Source organism: Hydra viridissima, unplaced genomic scaffold (assembly GCF_058129835.1).
Source record: "Hydra viridissima isolate aposymbiotic clone 2 unplaced genomic scaffold, HvirCarnegie_v1 scaffold_9, whole genome shotgun sequence".
NCBI classification, from domain to species: domain Eukaryota; kingdom Metazoa; phylum Cnidaria; class Hydrozoa; order Anthoathecata; family Hydridae; genus Hydra; species Hydra viridissima.
Window position 1 is genome coordinate 5,645,390 of NW_028324308.1, and position 24,095 is coordinate 5,669,484.

A 24,095-nucleotide genomic window follows, 5' to 3' on the forward strand; every position below is an offset into this window, starting at 1 on the left:
TTCATTTTACTTACTTCTTAATAAAATTAAGTTACCGAGACACTACTAACAGCCTAAAAGCTGGTTATCGACCTAGACGATTTTAAAAAACACAATAAGTAATGAAAAATTGGTCGCTAAGTAAAAATTCATTCCGTAACGAAGGTACGTAGCCATTTTGAAAGTTCTAAAATTTTCATAACCCAACTGCGCTTGCGCACAATAACCTGTCGCTTATTAAAAGAGTTTGAACGACCGTGAGTGGGTTCGCTTTTACTTCTCTTACTTCCCGGTTGAGTGGCGTTTTCCATTTTCTTTCTGGTTTTTTTGCGCTGACATTATTTTCAGCGTTAGAATGCTTTTAGCAGTTTTTTTTCTTCTAAAAACCACATTTATTTTCAATGAAGGATCAAACTTAATTATAATAAAACAATTGCAATTTTACTGCTTAAGTAGTAAACAAATAAACTGTAACTGTTTATTACAAGTAACTTGGACTCTCGTTACTGATCTTACTGATCCGTGGCCAAATGTTCTTGATCAACAATAATACTATTCTCAAAAATTGAATATTTGCTTGTAACAAATATTTTCCTTAATGGTCGGCGGTTGTTTGTACAAAGAGTGCCGTCTTCCAGCAATATGTATTAACTGGTTAAGCAGCTGCTCAAAATTATGATATTATTAAATATTCAAAGAAATGAAAGTTAAGTATTCATAGTTTTTAATTCGGCATATACAGTGATATGATAGGTCATTTAACTACATTAAATTTATACTGTTGAATTAAAGATGTTTGTTAGGGTAATTTTACAATCTCATATTCCTAAAAACAAACAAATTATTTGTAATTTCAATTTACTAGCATTACTTGTGTTAATAATTTCCTGAAAGTAGATCAACAAAAAATGCCAACTATTTAGATTTACTTTTAACCCTTCAGCACAATCGTAGGTCATAATTAGGAATAAAAATTACTTAATTTAAGTAATTCCCCCCCCCCCCCTCCAAAAAAAAAAGAAAAGAAGAAGTTTAGATTTTTTTTAAAAAATTGTGTTTTTTTCCAGATAATTTGGGAAGCTTGAAAAACTTCAGTAATTTTTTTAATCCTTCCGCCTTGAATTTTTAAAGAGTTTTTTCGGAGACTAACTTCAAAAATAAATGCAGTTTAGATTTTGCCAAGAATAAATGAGAAGTCATGTAATAAATGTCATATGATAAATAAAAGACTACTTGAATATTACAATATATTTGTAAAAGTAGCTGTGGATAGAGGAGATTTCCTGAACCCGCATGTAGTGTGATTTATTCTGATAATTTGGTCTCCTGTTCTTAAGATAATAATAGTGGATAGTGGACTCAACCCATTGGCGCCGAGTTCACGGGGACAACAGGGGCAGTGCCCCCCCCCCCCAGAAAATTTATACTGATAATATATTATCACGGATTATCATGAGGGCGAGAGTATCTATTCGCCCCCGAGATAATCCGTGATAATATAATATTAGTATAAATTTCCTGGGGGGGCACTACCCCTGTTGCCCCCGTGAACTCGGCGCCTATGACTCAACCTATGCAAATTTTAGCTATTGTTGAGGAAGTTCTAGAATAATTGAAATTATGTTGGCTGTAGAAATTTTATGCCTAAGATTTTTGTCCTGCTGATGCTATCCTCAGTATATGGAAGCTTTATTTCTTCAAATATCTTGTTATAAATACCAGTTGTCACAAAATCTTTTATGTGAATAAGACCAACACCAGACGAAGAAAAACATTCCCACACCACATTTCGACTGCCAATATTTATTCTTCTTTAGTGTAGCGTAAATCAAATTCTTAATTGGTGGTCTGCTTACATACTGCTTAACATTTGGTTCAAAAGCATAAACTTAGCTTTATCTATACACAAAACAGTGTCCCATTTCTAATTTGACTATGCAGAATATTTACGGCAAGAATACTTTCTGGCTTTATCATATCAGCTTTTCAAAAATGGCAGATAACTTGGAGTTCTTACCAGTAAATTAGTTTCTTTTTAACATCCTCTGATTATAGGCAACGTTTCATTTAATTTTAAGTTGTGTTGCTGGAGATGAACGGGTTCACTTTAGCTTCACAAATAAACAATTTATCTTCTTCACAAGTTGATTTTCTTTTCCGACCTATAAATATTGCTGAAACATGCTCAAAAGCCAAAAACAATGGGGAGTGAAGGTTTAACAGTATATATATATATATATATATATATATATATATATATATATATATATATATATATATATATATATATATATATATATATATATATATATAGGATACTATATTTTTCTTTTTTTTTCTTTTTAATACTTAAAGGGATGGATAAGTACCGTAAAACGGGGTGACTTTGATACGCGGGGTGACTTTGATAATTTTGCCTGTTAGTTTCAAAAGTATTGATTTGGAGATGTATTTGCAAAATTAGAAACTTTTTTTGTTTTTTTCCTAGTACATTATTATATTTTGCGTATATTTTTGAAAATTTAATGATTGTGAAGTGATTCTAGCTTGTGCAAATGTGTTGGGATTAACAAGACTTAAACAACAAAATAACGATTTTTACATGTACCAAAAAAATACCAAAAAACATATGATTTTAATTTTTTGGAATAAATTTTTTTCTAAAAATCTATACTTAGATGTTCAAGTGGTATATTCCAGTTATAATACCACTGTAATATACCACTCATTTTTGTCAATATTCAAACGAGTTCACACTTCACAGGTATAGCAAAATACCGTGTGAAGTGTGTAAGTGAATATATTCAAAACAAAGATAATAAACAACATCTATTAACAAACTACTAAACTAACAACCATCTGTAAATGTCTAGTTTATAAACAAATGGAAACAGCTGACTGGAATGTGCTTAAAAGCAGTATAGAACGTCATATAAAAAGTCAGTGTGAAATTGAAACCGATAGTCAAACTGTGCGATGTGCGCACAAAAAAAACCGTAAAATCTTAAAAATATATTATAAATTGTGTTGTAAGTTAGTAAAACTCCAAAAAAAAAATATTAATGGCACTTGTGAAGGTGGCTTAATTAATAAGCTTTTAAGAAATAATAAACTATCAAAGTCACCCCCAACGAAGGATTGAGATAGATAACATTTTTGACTTAAAAAAATATATATTAGAACCAAAAAAAAAAATTATATTTAACGGAATCCTATAAAGGAAAGGTATAATGTTACATCGAAAAAATAAAATTCAAAAAAAAATTTATACGAAAGAATTTATTTGCAAAAATGCTCGAAAACCTATCAAAGTCACCCCGTTTGACGGTAGTTTTTCTTTCAGTTTTTGATATATAAAACTTGCATTTTGTTAATTGCTTATCTACGTTTGCTTAAAAACCACCCTAAGTTTAAAAAGTCAAATCTGGGAAGCAGTATTTGGAATTTACTTTTCGACAGTTTTTATTGAAGTTTTGTACTGAACGCTTCAAAAAAAAAAAAAAAAAAAACTTTTAACTTGGCAAATTTTCCCCTCCCCTAAAATAATGCCAAGGATAATCCTGATAATGAAAACTACTAAAGTTGATTAAGTTTGAATTGTCTAAATGCTGAAAATAGATTAGCAAATACAAACTCTGAAGATAATACATAGTTAAATTTAAAAAACTTATCTGAAAAAATGATAAATCGTTAAGCTTACAAAACCAAATTCATTTTCGCTGAGACATTTATTCGTGACGTCATCAACAACTCACATATTTACACATCTAGATAAACGAAAATGTTGCGTATTTCTTCAAAAGAAAACGTAAAAAAAACCATTTGCGAATATTTGGTTGACTATAGGGATACTTTGTAGCAGGGCTAATCAAGAGTTTTAAAAGGTCATACAAATTCTTCGAACTTCATGGGACATATATTTTTTGTTTTTTTAAGGTCGAGGTATTTAATCTTTAACATGCTTGATCTGTGTTATAAAGCAACTGGTAAAGAAGTCCTACATTTTTTGCTTTTTTGCTATTGCCGCAGTTTCACATTTTTGTATGCATGTTCTCCAAAACTTTTACGGTGTCTGTTTTAACTGCTGTTTTGATAAACATTGTATACAATTACAATTTTTTTACTGTAATTTTACTGTTGCTCACAGCAACATTCATTCATTTGTACAAATTTTAGCGAGTCTACTATACTGCAACTTTGACTCTGCTAATTTTCGCTCTTTTTCTATCTTCCGTAACATTGTACTTCGATTGCGTAATTATATTTATTATTTTTTTCTTATCTATAGCATGTGATAATTGAATTTGAATTGGACCCTTTGAACGGAATGTTTTTCCACTATGATTACCCTTTTTTTCGCTTTTGACATTGCTTCTGACGGAAGCTTTGTCATTTAATGCTTCACCGTTAACTCTAAGTTCTATAAAGTCGTCAGGTAAGTTTTTTGTAATTGTTGCTCTGACTATACCTTTATTTAGAGAGTCATTTTTATTAAGGAACGATGTTGGTCGAAGAATCTCGTTTCTGTACTGCGGCGATTCCGAAAGAAACGAATTTATAACATTCGATGAATCAACAGACATGCGTCCATGTTTATATTGAACCATGTCTCCCGAAAGTATTGAGAACTCTGTTGGTTGGTAGGTGGATCTTGAGTGGCCATTTTGAAAAAGATTGTTTGTGTTTGAATTAAGATGATTTTGTAAATAACTTTCTTTGGAACTTTCATCAAATCGCTCAGGAAGGGGTTCGTGGATTTCATCAGCAAAACTTGGATCTATTCCATCAGGGATCCCCGCTCTTGATCGGCCATAGTCGGTTTGAAGGCGACTTTTTCTAAACTCCATTGCTAATGCTCGTCCGTCTTTATCAAATAGTTTATCATTTTGTTTTCGGAGAGATTCTAAAAGATCGTCGGGTGAACCATCTGATATAGCTTCTTTATCTTCTCTGTGTTTAAACGTTGGACTAAACCAGTTTGGATCACCTGCCCCTAGGAGACCTCCTTTAAGTTCAGTGCCTTGAATTTTGTCGAGTAAAGATGACGGATCTACGCCATTTGCAACACTCATCAAGGCTCTTTGAGAACCTCGTTGATCGTAAGACATACGATCATCATCTACATTCATGGAATCAATCGATGCAGTTGGACGACTATCGGGATGAAAACTGCGTTGCATGGTTCGCATGTTTGCATAATTCAAAAGTTCATCCGGATTTTGGTTACGAAAACGGCTTTCTTCTTCCTCGGTTTGCTCTGATGGTGGGTCAGATATATCATTTAAAGCAACACTCTTTCCCCTAAAGAAGTGGCTATCGTCGTCATCATCACGTTCTGGATTGGCTTCCGAAAACGGGTTTTTTTTAAGAGGAAACACTGGGTTTGTGGGATAATTTTGAAGGAGTTGCGAGGCCGCTAAAGGCTCGTGATTAAAATTTTGTGAACTTCCAATCATGGACGATTCTCCTGGGTAATTTGATCTTGCCAGGTTCTGTTTTAAGTTAAACTGAATGTCACCGGTACGCATGCTTTGAACTCCTCCACTATTTGAATTAGTTAAACCACTTGGCAATTCATTAAAATTTCTTGCACTTGCTTGCTCATTCTGATTTCTATATTGAAAAGGAGTATTTTCATCCATAATTTGTGCAGCTAAACGAGGCATTTCTGGAGTTTTTAAAATATCATTTATAAGTGAAACAGTTGATGGTTCGGTTTGAATAGATGGAGAATTTCCTAAAAATAAATTGTTTATAGGATAGTCTGCTTCTGCATGATGCTGCTGTTGCTGCAGAGACTCTTCTCTCGGGAAGAAGTGAGGAAAATTATCTTGAGATCTATCAATATTTTCAGGATTGTGCAAATCTTTATCGGTGCTCTCAAGATTGTTTTGTGCAAAGTTTGATAAACCAGCAGCCAGTTGTTGCTGCTGCGCTCGAAGTTGCTGCTGCTCCTGCTTAAATTGTTCTAACTGTTGAATTTGTTGTTGACGCTGATTGTATTCACGAAAGTACTGCTCTTGCTGTGACTGCTGCTGTGATGGTAATGTCATAAGGTTTCTACCTGATTGCTGCATGTGCTCAAGCTGTTCTTGTTGAACTTGCTGACGTAAACGTGATGCCTGTTGAAAAAGTTGAGCAATTGTTGGAGTTGGACAAATAGTACCAGGTATTTCGCAACGTGAGCTGGCTGGAACTTGGTTCAATTGAGCAGGAATAAAGTTGTTTATGTAAGGGAGTCTCGATTGTTGCATAGACTGTGTGGTTTGAAGAAATTGATTCACCGGATTAAGTCCCATAAATGTAGCAACTTGTTGCTGAGGACTAGATAGTGGAACTATGTTAGATGGTAAACTAGGTAGACCTACCGATGGATTTGACTTTAATTGTGCCATACCTGTGTCAGTATAGGATATTTTTGGGTGAGAATCACTGCCATATACGGGGACTAACGCTTCTCCACTCTTTATAAACATCAACGGAACCCCTGGCATTTGCTTTACACTACCAAGGTCTTTTACAGCATCTGCCGCACTACTTTCAATAGGTATCTGCACCCCTCCAAACTGATTATTTAACGATATGGTAGATGGGTCTGCAAGAGATAAAGATAAAGAGTTGTCTTGTTTTAAATCAACACCAATTGATTTTACCGCAATTCCAGTACGATTTTTAAGTTCAAGATTTTCTTTAGCTGGTCCAATGCTAGCATAGGGATTTGAAGCTGATGAGTCTACCTGGAAGCCTGGAAACAAACAAAAGTGTTATTACTTAATTTTTTCAGAAATAATGAAGTGTGATAAAAACATAAGTATTATAAAGGTTGTGGTGTGTATTCAATTTACCTTGAACCTGTTTATTGCTGGCTCCTTCGTTTAAACTATCGCGTTGTGTTTCTAACAATGCCATATGTTTTGCTTCTGATCTCAGTTGCTGAAATTTTTCTAAAATTTTATCAACAACTTCTTCAGGAATGATTTTTCTTCTCACAGGGTTGTTAGAATCATCAATCATCTTTGGCGCTACATTATTGGTGTTTATAACATTTTTTGTAGTCTTGTTAAACTCATTTTGTTTCATAAATCTCTTTGCTGAAATATTCTTTATGACTTCATCCAAAGATTTAATTTCTAACTGAAAAAAGTCTTGCTCAATTTTACTAGCTGTTACATTTTCTTTACCCAGGTTAGTTAAATGCTTATTTTTACTATATTGCGCAGAAGAATCAGGAGTCATTTGGTCCAACTCGTCTGCTAGTTCTTTGGAACTAGTTCTTTTAAAGAGTTTATCTTGGATCTCTTTTATTTTTGCAATCAATTCTTTAGTACGTACTATTGAGTTTGGTCTGGAGCTTCTGCCATCTGGAACAAAACTTTTTGCTTTGGCATTGCTTTCTTTTTTTGTGACTAACTCATCCTCGTTGGAGTCGATTACTTTTCCGTAGGATTCTATATCATCGTCATTTTCTAAATTTTTTTCATTTAGAGCATGTATCACCTCTTGCCTTCGATAAGGTTTTGTCCCAGTATATTCATTATTGCTGGTTGTAACAATTGTACCTCGTTTTGAAGGATGGTGTAACCGAGGTAAACGGGTGTGTGTTTTTGCTGCATGATCTTCTATTAAAATAAGCCAAAAAAATATATTTTTATTGATTTAGCCTCATACACGTGTGTAGTCTGATGCATGATGAGAGTTCGCTCTGAGTATGTTTAGACATGGAAGATAAATTTAAGGGGAGGGGGGGGGGAAGAGAGAGAAAAGGGGGGGGGGCTTGAATGAAAAGAGAAATAACTAAATAAACATCTTAGAAAAATTTTACAGCGCGTAATTTTGTAATTCTCGGTACATGCCGAACTAACATTTTAAACTAAGTGCTTCTTGTTTGTTTGATAATTGTCATTTCGTCAGCAATCTGCCAACTATTGCCTTTTGTTATTGAGTTTGATTTCGGCTTACATGTAAAATCAAACCCGTTATTACTCAAACATTTTGTTTTAAAAATCACTGAACTCTCAATAAAAAAACTCAGCTCTTAAAAACTCTAAAACCTACTTGCTTGTTTCCCATACACCACTCCCAATAAAAGCATAACAATTAATCGTTTCCACATAATTAAAGATCATATTTGTTTATCATTATAAGCAATAATTATTTTATAATTAGAGTTCATATTTAGGCAAACCTATTTCGATTTCTCATTGGTCTCTCAGTCTGCAAATAGCAGAACTGTAGTGAAGCGTGAAACAGGTGAATTATAATGAATAGCAAAACACCGTTTATCTCTTTCATTTTGAAACCGCGGTCGCATGTTCTGCACTTAATCAATTTTCGAACATTTCTTAATAGAAAAGTTTTGAATGTTAAATTTTTATTTGTCCGCACTTTTAAATTTAAAAATTTACTACTTTGATATTCTGCATGCGCATTTATCAAGAAACCGTTTGTATGACAAGAAGCCGTAGAACTTCGATAACCACAACGGTCCAATCACCGAAATTGTTTTTGTGCGGCTCTTGAAATATTAACTAAAATCTACTGGCAAACTTTATAAGAAATATTAGAAAGATGAACAGAAAACCTTTTGCAATTTAAAAAATTCGTACATTTCCAAAGTGGTATAAAACAGTAACTTCGCTTATAGATTGAACTTTTTAATATTTAATCTGCACGAATATATGTTCGCAGTTATTTACAGAAAAACAGCGATTAATAGAAAAACGAAAAAGTTGTCGAAAAGGTTGTCGAAAAGAAAAAGTTGAAAAAATCTCCCCATAGAGCTTAATTCCCATAACTTTTAAAATTTTTTGATCATTTTTAAAATTTATTGCTCATTCTTAAAGGAAAATTTTCTTAAAAAAAACTCTCAATTTTGTTTACCAAAGAACGTCTAAACATTTTTTTAAAATACGCATCCTTTTTTATGCGGTTAAAGAAGAAATGTGGTCTACAGTTACTGTTGAGCCGCGTTTAAAGCAACTAAACTACTTTAACTTCTTTAAAGAAAACCTTTTCCTCCTGAGTGCAACTTAACATTAAAATTTAAGAGGATCGCACTTTGAAGGATTTCTCATGAAACTTTCAGCTGTTGAGAGCATCCGGTGGTTCGAAAGTTTCTGTCAACCTTTTGGTTGGTTTCAACATGGTTAGCATAGTTGGATTTTATCCCCAAATAATTAAAATCATACACAATTTTTTCACAGTTTTTCTATATATTAAAGTCTAACTTTTCAAAAAATACTAATAAATATATGAATACTTATACTTACAAATAGTATTTAATACTTAAAATGTAATAGAAAAAAATGGCTTCAGTGGCAGAAAACTAACAAAGCTCTCAATTTGTTCTTGCATAAAATTCTTCATCTTCAGACCATTCTGCCAAAGGAACTTCTTGTTGATAAAGTGCTGCGTACTTCGCTGATTTCTTCAAACTGGAAAAACACGAAATGCTGCATGCACAGAATATTGCAACTACAAATAACCCGCAAATAGAGAGTAAGATAACAATAAATGTGGGGTTCTTTTTTATTATTGAAAATAACGTTTTTTCTTCTAGCATGTTCAAAACTCTAGCAAGTGATCCGTTGTTAGGGTTCGGTTTTAGTTCTAAAATCTGGCACATTAGAACATATAAGTCAATATTTTCTACTGAGCCAACCTTTAAATCGTTTTTAAAAGCTGGGCCTTGAGCTAAAAATATTCCATGCATTTCTTTTAGGTTGTTATCGTAACCGTGGTCACCAAAGTCATCCAATATTCCAGCAGTTACGTTCTCGTTCGGTGAAATATAATATCCAGAATCTGCCACCGAAAAGATGTCTGTTATTCTTCGGTTGTTCTTATAGTGCCATTGGTTTGGTATATTTTCTTTTTTATACGTTTTTAAATTAGCAATTTTAGTTAAATTAGAGTAGACTTCTTCGTGTAAACCAGGTTTTGGTTGAATTAAAAGAAATGTTCCGTAGCTATGAAGATCATATGTGTCAGGGTGTACAAAGTTTGTGAGAGTTTTAACGTTTTCTTTTTTTACAAATACCATTCCATGGTCACTTACAATAATTGTATTGACCTAATTATAAATAAAGATTTCAGTATATAATAGATTAGATTTAAAAACTATAATATAAATTTTGTATAACTTAAAAAATTATACCTTAAACTTAAAGGGTAAACCGTACAAAAATATAGCTAACAGTGGTTTTCATTTTTTTAAATAAGTACTTTAAGGTAAAAGTAAGTTGTATAACCAATAGGTTAAACAAATTTTAGACATAAATACTATAAAGCTATTCAATTAATAGTACAAAATAATTGTCATCGATGCAGTTTCGTACCACTGTATTCCAGGAATCACAATACAAAGAAAAGTTGAAGTGTGTGACCGACCGACTTGGCGTTAGACAATTTACAGCAAACGAGAGTACAGAAATGCATCAATATTAGTCTATTAAGTGAGTGTTTACTGATTTAGAATCAAAGTTTATTTATGAGTTTTTAACTAATTTAGAATAAAAATTAATTCTTACTTTATTGTATAAGTTTGCTTTTTTCAGTTTGGTCGTAAAATAACCTAATAATCTGTCTATTTTTTGAAGCACATTCGATGTGGCTACATGGTCTGGACCATACTTATGGCTTGTATAATCTGGTTCCTCAAAATAGCAAGCAATAAAATTAACTGGATCTGGCTCAAGTAATAAATCTACTATTTTATCAATTCGAGCTTTAAACGTGTAGTTTTGATTATACTTCTTTTCGGTGTAATATTGCCAGTGTCCGTTGTAAATTGCTTCTGATCCTGGCCAATAGATTGTGGCACTTTTCCTGGTTCTATTACCATCTTGAAAATATTGGATCTCATTTAAGATCCAAATTGGAACTGCGTTGTTCCACCATTTTGACTCTTTTGAAGACGTTAGCGGGTCAAAATACTCATCGTATTTCGAATCATACATGTAGTTTGAAACTATGCCATGTGATTCCTCGTATAGTCCGGTAACCATCGTAAAATGATTTGGTAACGTTTTCGTGACAAATGAACTTTTCAAAGAGTCAGCTTTAATACCTTGTCTGGCAAACTCTTTGAAGTGCTTCATATTTTCACGATCTACGTAATCGTAACGAAATCCATCGAAAGATAAAATGATTACTGTTTGCCTTTCTTTTTTTAAAACCGAGTTTGTTCCCGTGACGGTGACGCAGAAGACAATAAAAAAAATCCTAGAATCCATCTGCAAAGAAGCATGCAGATTCGTACACTATAAAAAGGAAAGAGGAATTCATACTAAATTCAGTTGAAGAAAAAAGAGTAGACAGAAATGCATTAATAAATAAAAATATTAGTTTAAACTCTAATCTATTTAAACCGACCAAAAAGTTTTCGTTCGTAAAAACCCTTTTCGTAAAATCAAACAACAAACGACATTCGTCTCCGAGTTCGTCTCTAAATGCTATTAAAATTATATAAAAACAACAACAACAATAACAACAACAAAACAGTAAAGCATGCTCTTTACTTGCCCGATTTAAAAATTGTTAGACGGTTAGTTAGCTTAAAAACATCTGTGATAAAAAGTAAAACTTAAAGAAATTTTCTAGTCAAAGTTTTCATATTTTTGATTTGGTTTTGTCAAATTCGTAACCTAGAGATTTAAAAAATTACTTTGTTAGCCATCCAATGCGGCGAATGAATAATTTATAATAAACAACACATTAAGAGTTTCACAGAGATTTCAAGCTCACAAACGTGAGTATTGTTCTGTCCACCAAAAAAAATCCATGGACTCCCTATAAATAAAAGCAAAATACATGTATTTTATAAATTTCTTTAGAGCCGCGTGGCTCATACACTTTTGCTAACAATCCAGTTCGGAGTCTGTTGGGCTTATCTTTTGCAGTAATAAAGAATTTCAACCATTTATTTTTTTATTTTGTTGAAAAAATTATTGCTGTTATATTTTACGCATTTAAAATATGCAGTTTCCATCTTTTTCCATTTGTTTATGTAAGTTTTTGTTTATGTAAGTTTATGTAAAAAGCTGCAATTTCATAGCTAAAAAAAATCTCCTTAAGTTGCATCATTTCATAAGAGACATTACGAATGTTTTTCTAGTTCATCTTCGGTTTTAAAATTTAAATTCGGTTATATTTGAAATAATATATAACTAAAACTTTATAAAACTTTAACGAAATGAGCTGCCTGATTATACGCAAAATATTTTAATCAAATTAACTTAAAATTACTACCTACGTCTATATAAAGTTTGCATAGATTTCGATGTCAGCTCCTCTGTTGACAAACGACTTAATAAATTCAGCCTCTTAATTCGTAATAATTAGATGGACGTGTATGAAATGACAACGAAGACGCATTCCATTAAAATGAGAGCAGTTTTATCTCCACCATCTTAAATTGGTCTGCACATTTATGCCAGCACTCTAGCAAAAGAAACACATCATTTAAAAAAAAAACTTTATCAAAGCAAAAAATACAAAAGGAAGAGTAAGATAATATGTATACTACGTTGAATATAAAACGTTGTCGGATAATTGGCTTACTGAGGTTTATCACAAAATCCAATATAACCAAAATTAATGGCAATCACAGAAACAAAAAAATAGACGTCATCTAAATTGAACAAATTATGGATATACCGAGCCTCTAGGATAAAGAGAGAAATTTTTGTGTGATTATTGTCAGTACAAAAACAGTTTATTAATTATTTCACACCCAAATAAAGTATCTTTTGTTTTCGAATTAATTTTTTTTAAACAGGGATATAAAAAATTCATTTGATTATTTTTGAAATACATTTTTGTTTTTATGCTGTTCAGTTTAGAATACCACAAACTACTACTTTGTCACTTATTTTTTGAACATGCTCTTCGCTGATATTTATTTTTCCACACAAAACAGAATCAAATACTGGGAACGAGTTTCCAATAATACAATTGCAACGGACATCTTAGAGAAGAATTTTAGTTTATGACACGCTGCTTTAAAATTAAAAATTTGTTAGCTGACGCTGCATTTCACAAACGGATAATTATTTTTACTTTTCGTCTTGATGCTGTGTACTGAATTCTTCTTTACATAAGCCTAAGTTTTTTAGCCACAAAACACTTAATAGCCACAAAATATTGCGTTTTGCGAGTGAGAGGATATTCAAACAGAAACGAACCAGTACTTGATTCACAAGTAACTACGTCTGTTTAAAAGGAAATGTTTTCATTAAAATTAATTGTGATATATTAAGCAGTAAATGTTGAGCCTCGATTTCGTTTCGATGTTTTTAGAGTTCAAATGCGGATATAAAGAAAAGTTTTAAAAGTGTAGAGTTTTTATTAAAAAGTAAAGAAAATTCTCTTCTCGGGCACCCATTCTGGAAGCCTTTTTTTTTTCCATTGATGTAAACATTAGAATTTTATATGATAACTGAAATAGAAAACTGGAGATCATTTTTAAATGCTTAATATTTAAATGCTTTTTGTTAGGTCAGAAATATCCCAGCATGAAATAGCCTTAGACTTATAGCATTCTATATATAATGTTAAAAAGTAAAAGTAAGCAAGTAAAAGTAATCAAGTAAAATTAAAAATAATATTAAACTTCTTTTCAGTTATTCCAATATGTTTTTTAAATTCTGAAACTGTCTTTTTGTTTGGGTTCATCTCTTTAACATCACCGTAGAGAGTATATTTATTTAGGTCAGTAAACCATGAAAGCAGTTTAATAAACTAATATACTCTTTCTCAAATCTTTCACAAAACGTCTCTTTTTTAAAACTTTCAAACTTTTTGTTATTTGATATAAATTCCTGTTACAAAAATAAAAGATGACTTAATGACAGAAAAAAAAAAGTCATTGCTGGAATACAAACGCGGATAAAGAACTAACTTTCTGCGTTTAAATCATAAAAGTATGCAAGGAATTGTTCCGCTTTTAAAAAGACTTCCAGAAGTTTCTCTTGAAAATGGTTATTCTAATATTAATTGTGTAAGGAGGGGGTTTGATGGCGTTCTTTGATTTCAGATTATGTGAATTCATTTCTTGTGATGCAATTACTAATTCATTATTTAATGCTATTTTCTATTATTTTAAACGCTTTACAATAATAGATTGTCATATTTTATATATGCCCAGAGACACTTTTTGTTATTGTTATGATTAATGATATTCAAAAAATATAACCAATCTTTATATTTAAAAATATCAACTGTTTTTAATGAATGACGCAAATCATCCACCATATTGTTCAGTAAACACAACGATAATCATCTCTAATGTTTCAATAAGGAATAATTAAAATCTCACCTTAAGATTAAAAATTGAGCAATCGACGTTTTTGAAGCATAAAAACATGAACTGGATCAAATTCTAAGAACCTCCTCTACCAGAGCAAATGATCTCCCATGTAAGAGCTACTCGAGACTTTCAACGATTCATTCAGGGATGGCCTCCTTTATATGAATTTGTCTTTGTGATTTGGATACCATTAACCTCCTTTTTAAACTTCAAAAAGGTTTCTTCGTTAAAAAACTAAAATTTTAAATAAACAATAATCCAATGAAAATGTAAATTTGAAAAATGGGAATTGGAAAATGAAAGGCTGAGGTTTGGTTTAAATAAAGAAATTATATATTTTGCATATTTGAAACCCAATATTCGATATTAGGTTTCAACAAAATGTACGTTTTCTTTGCAGCGCGCCAACAGACGCCTAAAAGTGTTGCTGTTCACCTTAGCCAATACCTGTAAACTAAATTATTTTCATGATTCCGTCTTTATTAAAAATTAAGAAATGATAAACTTAGTTATAGCTTGACATATAAATATTTATTTAAATGGAAAATAAATAATAAATGGTATTTAACTAGTTCATCTTGCAATCCAGTTTATATTTAATTTTAGCGTCAATGAGATTAGTTATGAAGTATTTTTAAAAAAGCCGTTTTGCGGTCGAAATTTTCTCTTTTTTTTTTTTTTTGAAAACGATCGAAATGATTAAATAAGGAAACAAATTCACACGGTAAATTTTAATAATTTATCTTTCTTTAATTATTTAGCTCCCTGAAGGAGATTATGTTTTCGCATAATAGATCTTGATAAATCGGAAGACATTATCATGAGATAATTAAAAATATTAGGACAATTTTTAGTAAGCAACGATTTTTGCAGGAAAAATGAAGAAATTTTTGTGGAAGTTGTTTCGAAGAAAGACAAAGCAATTTCAATACGCGCGAATATTTAACGACTATTCATTGACTTTATGCGATCTTGTTCAAGATGGAAGAATGAGAACTCGGAGAAATGCACTCTCTTTATCCTGTGAAGAGAAAGATGATTTAGTCCGATTGCTAGAGGAAAAGATTCTGGACGAAAACCTAAAAGAGTACTTAGGGATTTGCTAGAGATAGCGGAGCAGTAAATTTAAAGAGAATTTTTTAATTCTCCGTCAAAAGTCTGAAAACTTAAGCTTCGATCTTTTTTGCGTAACTTGATTTTGAAGGAGATTTGATGTTGAAGACTTTTGTAAAGTGAAATTTTTGTATAAATTTGGACAAGCATCAACCGAAGAAGAAAATGACCGTAAAAGCAATTTCTACTTGTGCGATACATTTTTTTAAAAATAGCTTATATTATAAAAAAGTCTTGCGTATTTAAAATAAAGTGTGAAGCCGGCTGTGCCAGCAACAACTTGTAAAACTTGTTAAACCTGATTGAAACATGCGTTAGTTTTTTTATTTATTGTACTTTATAAGTATATACATGACAATTGACTCGCAAATAACTTTCCTCTTCTTTTCTTGATTAATGCTTCATTGATAACATTTTTGTAATCTGGAAAATTGTAACCTTCTAGCAGGAAAATCGACAACTGAAATCGAGATCGACCTAAAATCCGTTATCATTTGCGACACCAAAATTGAGGATTTTTCTCAATCTCTTTTTATTTCTGGAACTGTATAATGGAGTAAGTAATAATTTAGCTTTGGCGAAAACTCTTTTTTTGTGTGTTTGTTTTTGTATTGCGTTTTTTTTAAAAAACAAAAACACCAAAGAGATGTCATAAAAAAGATTAAATAAGAAACAAACGAAGTTTTCCATCGATTTTCTCCATACAGATATTTACGAAAAAACGCACGTGCGCAATAGTTAATAAAGTGCGTCAAGTCCCCTGAAAAGGTTTTTATGGATTTACTAAACATGGAAGTTTTTCTTAAACGTCTATATTAAAAACTGAAAATAACAACTATTTATTCGACCAAAACTAATAAACATTTTTGGGCAATTTATAAAATGAAGCTTCGATCTCGTGATGCGTTAAACTAAAGTTATTTTAACCAATATCTTGCTTTGTTACTAATTTTCCTCTAAAAAAAGAAAAAGAAGGAAAACTTTTATGGGGAGAGGGGTATAAACATTTTTAGAAAAATTCCTGTTTTATTTCAGTATCAAGTGGCTGCTGGTAAACATCTGTTGTTGTTTCAAAATCTTTTCGAAAATGCAAATATAGTTGGCTATATGGCGAGTTTTTGCGTCTCAAAAAAAGCATTCATCCGTTAGGTTTTACTTGGATTAGCTTAACATTTAAATCAAATACAAAATATCAAAGTATTTAACTGGCTTCTGTGCATATATATATATATATATATATATATATATATATATATATATATATATATATATATATATATATATATATGTATATATATAGATATATATATATATATATATATATATATATATATATATATATATATATATACCCAGTGAGCAAGATGTATGCGGCCCGCAATCGGACCTCTTGCAGCACGCACGCTGGTCCGACGTCGGCTAGCCACGTTACCTGCGCGGCTTGCTCATCGGTTATTTGACGGTCCATATTCAGCATGCCGATATAGGCGCAACATTGGTCCGCTAGTGGCAAAGTGATATAGGTTGAATAACGGTTTGTTGCTGGTTAGCCGCCTTAGGCTGGCCAGCATCTGACCGCTAACTGGCCTATGCCATATATATATATTCATAAATTTTTTTCATGCTATATATACACAAATATATATTCTTTAATTTTTATATGATGTATATTTTGCTGTTCTTTGTCATTTTTTTAATAAACAAAGGCAAAAAGAATTATTTCAATATTCTTTATGTAACATAGAGGCAATATAAACACAATCAACTAAACCAATCATCTTTTTTTTCGTTTAAAAAACTATACATTTATTTCTATACACTATTGACTGCTCTCATTTTTCTTCCACCATTCCTGTCTGCAGCTCCTCGTAAAAAACGAACGACTTCAATCTGAAACTCACTTTCGGTTATTGATCTCGTCGGTGGATTTTTACTGATTCCTCCTGTAATTAGAACATTATATCAAAACAAAGCCTTTCTAATTAAAAACAAAGCCTTTATCAATCAAAAAATAAAATTCTTTGCATAATTAGAAAATGTAGGCTGAAAAGATTTTTTTTATTTGTTAATTTTTCAGATGATTTAAATCTACATTACTCACAAACAGTACTTACTTTGCAGCGCTAAACAACAATTAAGTTTGCGAAAAGCTCTTTTTGTGAAAACGTTTTCTCCATCTCCGGCCTGTCCAACTGTTCCTGTCCAGTTAAATTTTCGTTGTAGGTCGTTAGTTAATAGTGCGTTAATGGCCCTTTTTACAATTTCTCTGAGTGTTTGACCACCTTTGCTGGCAAGAGCAATCACCTATAATTCAACAAATTAATCGTACCCAATTTAAATTGTGTCACTTTACATTAATGAAATAAGAAGTATTAAAAAATAAATAATACTACAATTGATACTGAGTAATTTAAGTATTTAGCTGAATTTAATCAAAACACTTACCAATTTGTTGAAAACTGAGTTGTCTCGCTTTATCAAACTGTCAAATGCATCTAAATCTGTCATACTGTCAAATGGAAGATTGTATTTCTCAAGCATGCTGTCATCGTATTCATTCTTATTTTCAAGCAGTGTTTGAAGTAGCTGGGTGTTGAACTCGGATTGACGTTGTAATTCTTTAATTGATGTTTTCATCTCTATTAATAAAGTGACCAATGTTTTATCCATGATTTCTAAAACAACACAACAAACAATACAAATAGTAATATAATAAGTAAAGTTTTGTTAATATGCTGAACTTTTGATTTATATATTTATTTTTTATTCTGAAACTACCTAAAATTCAATTGATTGTTTTATATCAGGGTTTTCCTTATCCTAGGTAAGTTGCCATTGCCACAGCTAAAGAGCCTCACCTGACCCAATGCAGGATAACTTTAATCTCTTAACTAGGACATGATCTTGTTTTAAAGATAGTGACCTGATGAATTAAATATTTACCTTTTGATTTGCAATCACTTACAGGAAAGTGTAATGGGTTCGTTGATAACATTGAACATTGATGTGGCGTATCAATTAATGGAACTTGGGCAAATCCTACAAAAAACAATTGTATAATATTTTTTACTTTGTATGTTTACGCCCTAGCCTTCTAAAATAAAATTAATTTAATGAGACATTAAGAATATAACATATATTTTTCTATATATGAAAATAGTTACCTTTCAAGTTAGTGTCACAAATGTGCTTTTGAGAAAAAGGCATTGGAACACCACAGTGTGGGCCAATGTACTTTTTGGTTCTTCTGAAAATTCTAAAATAAAACAACTCAAAAATTATATTTTCGGTATTATATTTATTTATAAATATATATATAAAACAATAAAACAAACAATATAAATAGTAATGTAATAAGTAAAGTTTTAATAATATACCGAAATTTTGATGTATATATATATCATTGCTTGGAATTAGGGTCAGCATCAACAGACCTAAAAGTGTTTGAGGTCGGCAAAAAATTGTCGACCTTATTTCTATGTGTTATGGTAATCTCTTTATGTCAAATTTTTTTTGCTGACCTCATTTTTTCTAATTCCGAGGGTTGATATATATATATATACACACACACATATATATACATATATACCCTTTAAAATGAAAGTTTTAACTTGCCATGACATCAATAATACCTTTTAAGTTAAAATCTGCCAATGGATCTTTACTGAATCCTAAAAAAATTTTGACAGAGTTAGATTTTATACATTTTTAAACTTTAAACTAATGCCTTCTTATATAATAAGTCAATTATTAAGAATAGGAAAAAATGGTACAAAGAAAAATCTTTAACCTTTTAATTTGGGAAACTCTGGAACATTTGGAGTTGTGGTGATTGTTTCTGTTTTTATGAATTTACTTTTTCTACTTCTTTCTTGAACAGATGCTATTATCTTGAAGTTCACATCATCATCAGATTTACAGTCATTTTCTACATATCCACTATAGTCTACTCTGCTAAAAAATGTAGATATCAAAAAATACAAAATAGTTTTAATAATTGAAAAGTTAATGTCAAAATAGATATGCTTAAATAAGTTCTGTTTCACATACCGCTTTCTTAGACGACTAGCATTTGCAATGCTTTTTTTCTCGCTCTCTGTGAGATTGAGATCAGACTCAATATCTGCAACTTTCTCTTTTTCAATTGCCCTCTCATAGGTTGCTACAAATAGTAAAACAACTAGGGTAATAAAAGTAAAAGATTCGGATTGTCTGGAAAGCGAGTTGGAAAATTGACTATTTGTGTTAGAGATTAAGAAAGACAAAAGTTGTAGGGCTTAATGCCTGCAGAGTCAATGACACTGTGATGAACCCAATAAAAACATAAACCTCTTGATAAAGGCTTTATTCAACAATAATATACTAATCTAAAGATACAAGAGTTTTAAATATATACATAACACAAAAAGTTCAAAATCAATAATATAAACACTAAGCATCACAACAGACACTAGAACCAAGCCATTTAGTGTGATGAGCATTTAAGTTACCAACAACAATTTTATTGGCTAATGTATAAAGAAAGAGGGCTTGGTATATTTGATCTAAAATAACATTGAAGTGGTGAAGTGGTGTTAAATGATTAGTAGAAACAATTAAACACAAAAGATTAGTTTGTGGATTCAAATCTAGTTTCCTGACAAATGGGTGAATTCTTACGAAAGTAAATACTGAAACATATGACTTTATGAAATAAAGGAAGATAACAATCAACACCAAGATCACAAGATGAAACAGCTGAACTCAAATTAGTCTCACATGGTAAGATAAATTTAAAGTTACATAAATAGCCTAATGTGCTATTCTTTGTATGATGAACTTTTATGAAACTCTTGGTTATATGAAAAGATTAAATTATAAAAAGTATAGTACAGTTTTATTATTTATAACATTTTAAATACACTACATTAACAACATTTAACAAAGCTTATATACCAGCTTTTCCAAGCACTCTGACTCTGTGCTCCTGCCAATTTTTGTCTAGCTTTAACTCATTCTTAACCATGTTATTAATTTTGTTTTGGTTTTTGCAAAACGGCGGATATTGACAACGATCTTCTTCTTCAGAACATAGCCAACTCTTAGGAATAATACCCAATTCACGAGTTTCTTCAAGGTCTTCAGGGTAATCAAGGAACTCAACAATAATGAATGCCATGATATAAACCTGAGATAAAACATATTTGAATACAATGGACATATTTATTAAAAATATGTTAATTATTGCTTATGTAAAATTGCTAAAAATATTAAAGTGTATAATGAAAATCTATATTTTATACTATTTATTTTCTTTGATTTTACAATAAACAATAAATACATACATACATACATACATACATACATACATACATACATACATACATACATACATACATACATATATATATATATATATATATATATATATATATATATATATATATATATATATATATATATATATATTTGCATGTGCAAAAAATACATACACACATTCACACACATACATATCAGTGTGTTAACAACTACAATATTTTGCAACTAAAACTCTAGTTGGTTACATACTATACTTAGCTCGTTTGAACTAAACTGATATCAGTTGGGAGTAAACTTAAGAATAAAGTATTTAAACATAAATAAAAAACAAAATAATAATAACAAGACATAACAAAATAATAAATAGTAACTTTCAGTACAGTAAAAATCATAAAACAGCTAAGAACAAAATGCACCTATGTAATATGTACAGTCATTTTTAAGGAGAAAAATTAAAGACTAATTTTGTTAAGTTAATGGAATCCATATGCAAATATACCCATATTACAATTATTATCACTAAAATGAATTATAGTATATAGAATATATTTAAAAATGAAGCATAGGTACAGCAACAAAATTTTGTTTATAAGGTAAAAGTACATATTTGCATTTTATTTCTGATAATGAGCATTTTAGGAGCTGTTTTCCTAACAATGACACAGTGAAAATTTCTACATTTTTAGAATTACATGGATATGTAAAGAAGCTTTCAACTTGTTCAAAAGATTTATGTATAATAAAAATCTGATCATCACTACATCTTGCAATATTTTGCACAACAATTATTGCACCTGATACTAATCTAAAACAGCTGTCACCCAAAGCTACTTTAATACAAAACTTAGAAGTATACAGCTCTTTGTACTGACTACAAACATTAATACTACAAATTGCACACAATGGACCATCAAAATGTTCTTTCTTCAGCTCATGTTTTACTGACAAAATTGCATCACCTTTATATAGCTTTTGAGCAAGATTTTTTTCATAAATTCTTCTCACAACTTGTTGCAGAGGTAAATTAGGCCGTCGAACTAATCTTTTTAGGTATTGCAAAAAGTTCTCAAAAGGAAACGCTGAAATATTGTCCAAAGGACCAAACCGTTTTGCGTCTTGGGTTAAATGAATCAGCCCATGCATATTGTAAGTTAAAAATTCAGGACAATATAAGTTTCCTACATCTTTAACAAATATTACAAGTAATTCATGAGCATAATCTGCATATTTGTGGCACAGTGATTCACTCAATAAAATACTCATTCCAACACATAACAGCATAAAGTTGTTATACAGACGTTTTGATAATACATCTTTCAAACAGACCATCCCTGTATACAGTAAAAACTGCCTAAATTCAGATGCTTTCCACCGTTCAAACTCTTTAAATGATCTCGGGTTACGTGCAAACTCTGAACACACATGTGGTCTCAGAGTAATTAATTTTTCGGATAATTGCTGAACTACACGAGGCCCAAGACGCGTATTTAAAGGCCCCTGTATCCATGCATATATCAACTTTCGCATAACACCCAGGCATACAAGATGCATGTAATCATGAGGCACCTGGGAGATCAAACCAATAGATGTTCTATTCAAAGGGCTCACCATAATATGGTGCTTACCATCAGACATGGTAGCAAATGACAAATCTGTTCTTAATTTTGCGTTCATCTCTGGAAATGTAACTCTGCCAATGAATTTACCATGTTGCTCACATTTATCACAACCATTGTATGCATTATGACCTTTATTACATTTAATAAATGATCTTGCCGGCGTATCACAAATAATTGCTGAAGCTTTAACAACATAATGATACCCATTAAACATCAATCCTTGACTTTCTAGTTCATTTACTTCATCAACAAAATCTTTAAGGAATGCACCAATATCTTTTGGCTTACCATTATCACAGTGCAGTGCAATTAAGAATGGTTTTTTATTACACTGAAGAATGCCATTAAAAATTTCGACTAATCCCAGAATCGGCCACAACTGCATCATTGAGCTTTTAAATAGTGGCAGTCCATCTACATTGATTTGAATAGATAATGTTCGATCTACTGATTGCTCAATGTGTCCTCCTAACAATAATCCATGTTAAATACCTATATAGCAGTATGAATTGTCAATGACCGAATTTGGAAACTTTGATGTTTGAAGAACTGTTTTAGCACATTTTGGTAAATCAGGAAAAGTTTTTTGTAAAACATTTAACAATTCATTCAATGCTGATTGCGTAATGTTATGTTTAACAGACCAACAAGCCAAATCACTTATTAACACCTCAGTTTCATTGTTTTTTTTACATTTATTATTATACAAAGATTCATCTAAATATTTATTTTCAAGTTTATCTTTGCTGTTGTCACAATTATAATCTTTTAAAGTATCAACAACTAATGGATTCAATACTAAGTTGTTTGCAGTATCTGTACTAAATGGTATTTCATCTCGTTGAAATAAGAAAGCAGATTTAGAAATACTATCAACTGTTTTCCCATCCTCAGATAGATCATACATATTTTTTTGACTATAACACTTGCCAGTAATAGTTGCAACATCTGCATGGAGTCTTCTCTGTTTGCTCCAGTAGCTTGACATATATATCTGTGGAGTAATTTTTGTTTAATATGTGTTTTACGTATATACATTTATATATATATATATATATATATATATATATATATATATATATATGCATATACAATGGTATATATATAATGTTATATAATATGTATATATGATAATAAAAATATGAATATATATATATATATACATATATATATGTATGTTTATACAATGGTATATATATAATGTTATATAATATGTCTGTATATATATGATAATAAAAATATTAATATATACATATATATATATATATATACATATATATACATATATATATATATATATATATATATATATATATATATATATATATTATATATAATATACATATATATATATATATAATATATATATATATATTATATATATATATATATATATATATATATATATATATATATATATATATATATATATATATATATATATACCAAATATTGAGCACTCTTATATGAACACGAGATATTGTACTTGAAAATAATACAACTTGAAATAGCTTATATATATATATATATATATATATATGTGTATATATTATATATATGTATATATATATATATATATATAAAGTATATATATTCATATAGTACACTTTATCACAGAAGTGCGATTACATTTTATCAGTGTCAAAATAAAATTCTTGGCAACGTATTTACAACTTTGTAACAGAGTGTACTAATTTCAATTTTAAGTTGTAATAAAATTGAAAGTTAAAATTGAACATAAACTCTTATTTTCTTGACACAGTTTAACCATAAGATTT

General features: G+C 30.5%; 3 protein-coding genes across 21 annotated transcripts; all 3 read right to left on the reverse strand.

Moving 5' to 3' along the window:
• Positions 1 to 3,561: 3,561 nt before the first annotated feature.
• LOC145185240 (uncharacterized) lies at positions 3,562 to 8,204 on the reverse strand. Its single transcript, XM_080061092.2, has 3 exons — positions 8,035 to 8,204; positions 6,825 to 7,598; positions 3,562 to 6,724 (listed from the first exon to the last, which is right to left on the reverse strand). Exons 1-3 carry the CDS (start codon positions 8,090 to 8,092, stop codon positions 4,164 to 4,166), a joined length of 3,393 nt encoding a protein of 1,130 aa, XP_079917218.2. The 5' UTR covers positions 8,093 to 8,204; the 3' UTR covers positions 3,562 to 4,163.
• A 962-nt stretch (positions 8,205 to 9,166) lies between these two features.
• Positions 9,167 to 14,906, reverse strand: LOC145185435 (bis(5'-adenosyl)-triphosphatase enpp4-like). Of its 8 annotated transcripts, none has more exons than XM_090098204.1 (4): positions 14,297 to 14,906; positions 12,229 to 12,420; positions 10,509 to 11,240; positions 9,167 to 10,051 (listed from the first exon to the last, which is right to left on the reverse strand). In XM_090098204.1, the coding sequence occupies exons 3-4, from the start codon at positions 11,211 to 11,213 to the stop codon at positions 9,317 to 9,319; spliced, it is 1,440 nt and encodes a 479-aa protein (XP_089954330.1). In that variant the 5' UTR covers positions 11,214 to 11,240; positions 12,229 to 12,420; positions 14,297 to 14,906; the 3' UTR covers positions 9,167 to 9,316. The 8 variants fall into 8 exon arrangements, with proteins under 8 accessions (XP_089954330.1, XP_089954332.1, XP_089954331.1 ...); XM_090098206.1 differs by having other exon boundaries at positions 12,233 to 12,420; positions 14,297 to 14,905; XM_090098205.1 differs by lacking the exon at positions 14,297 to 14,906 and adding an exon at positions 12,541 to 13,885.
• Positions 14,907 to 17,166: 2,260 nt separating this feature from the next.
• Positions 17,167 to 23,313, reverse strand: LOC145191970 (uncharacterized). 12 transcript variants are annotated; one of them, XR_016455630.1, is made up of 10 exons: positions 21,658 to 23,313; positions 20,336 to 20,567; positions 19,451 to 19,562; positions 19,191 to 19,354; positions 19,033 to 19,071; positions 18,565 to 18,656; positions 18,366 to 18,439; positions 17,846 to 18,075; positions 17,515 to 17,704; positions 17,167 to 17,343 (listed from the first exon to the last, which is right to left on the reverse strand). XR_016455630.1 is itself a non-coding variant. In XM_090097697.1 (10 exons), exons 6-10 carry the CDS (start codon positions 18,605 to 18,607, stop codon positions 17,213 to 17,215), a joined length of 690 nt encoding a protein of 229 aa, XP_089953823.1. In that variant the 5' UTR covers positions 18,608 to 18,656; positions 19,033 to 19,071; positions 19,191 to 19,354; positions 19,451 to 19,562; positions 20,336 to 20,567; positions 21,658 to 22,717; the 3' UTR covers positions 17,167 to 17,212. The 12 variants fall into 12 exon arrangements, 9 of the variants coding, with proteins under 9 accessions (XP_089953823.1, XP_089953824.1, XP_089953822.1 ...); XR_016455631.1 differs by having other exon boundaries at positions 17,846 to 18,039; positions 18,344 to 18,439; XM_090097697.1 differs by having other exon boundaries at positions 18,344 to 18,439; positions 21,658 to 22,717.
• Positions 23,314 to 24,095: the final 782 nt, after the last annotated feature.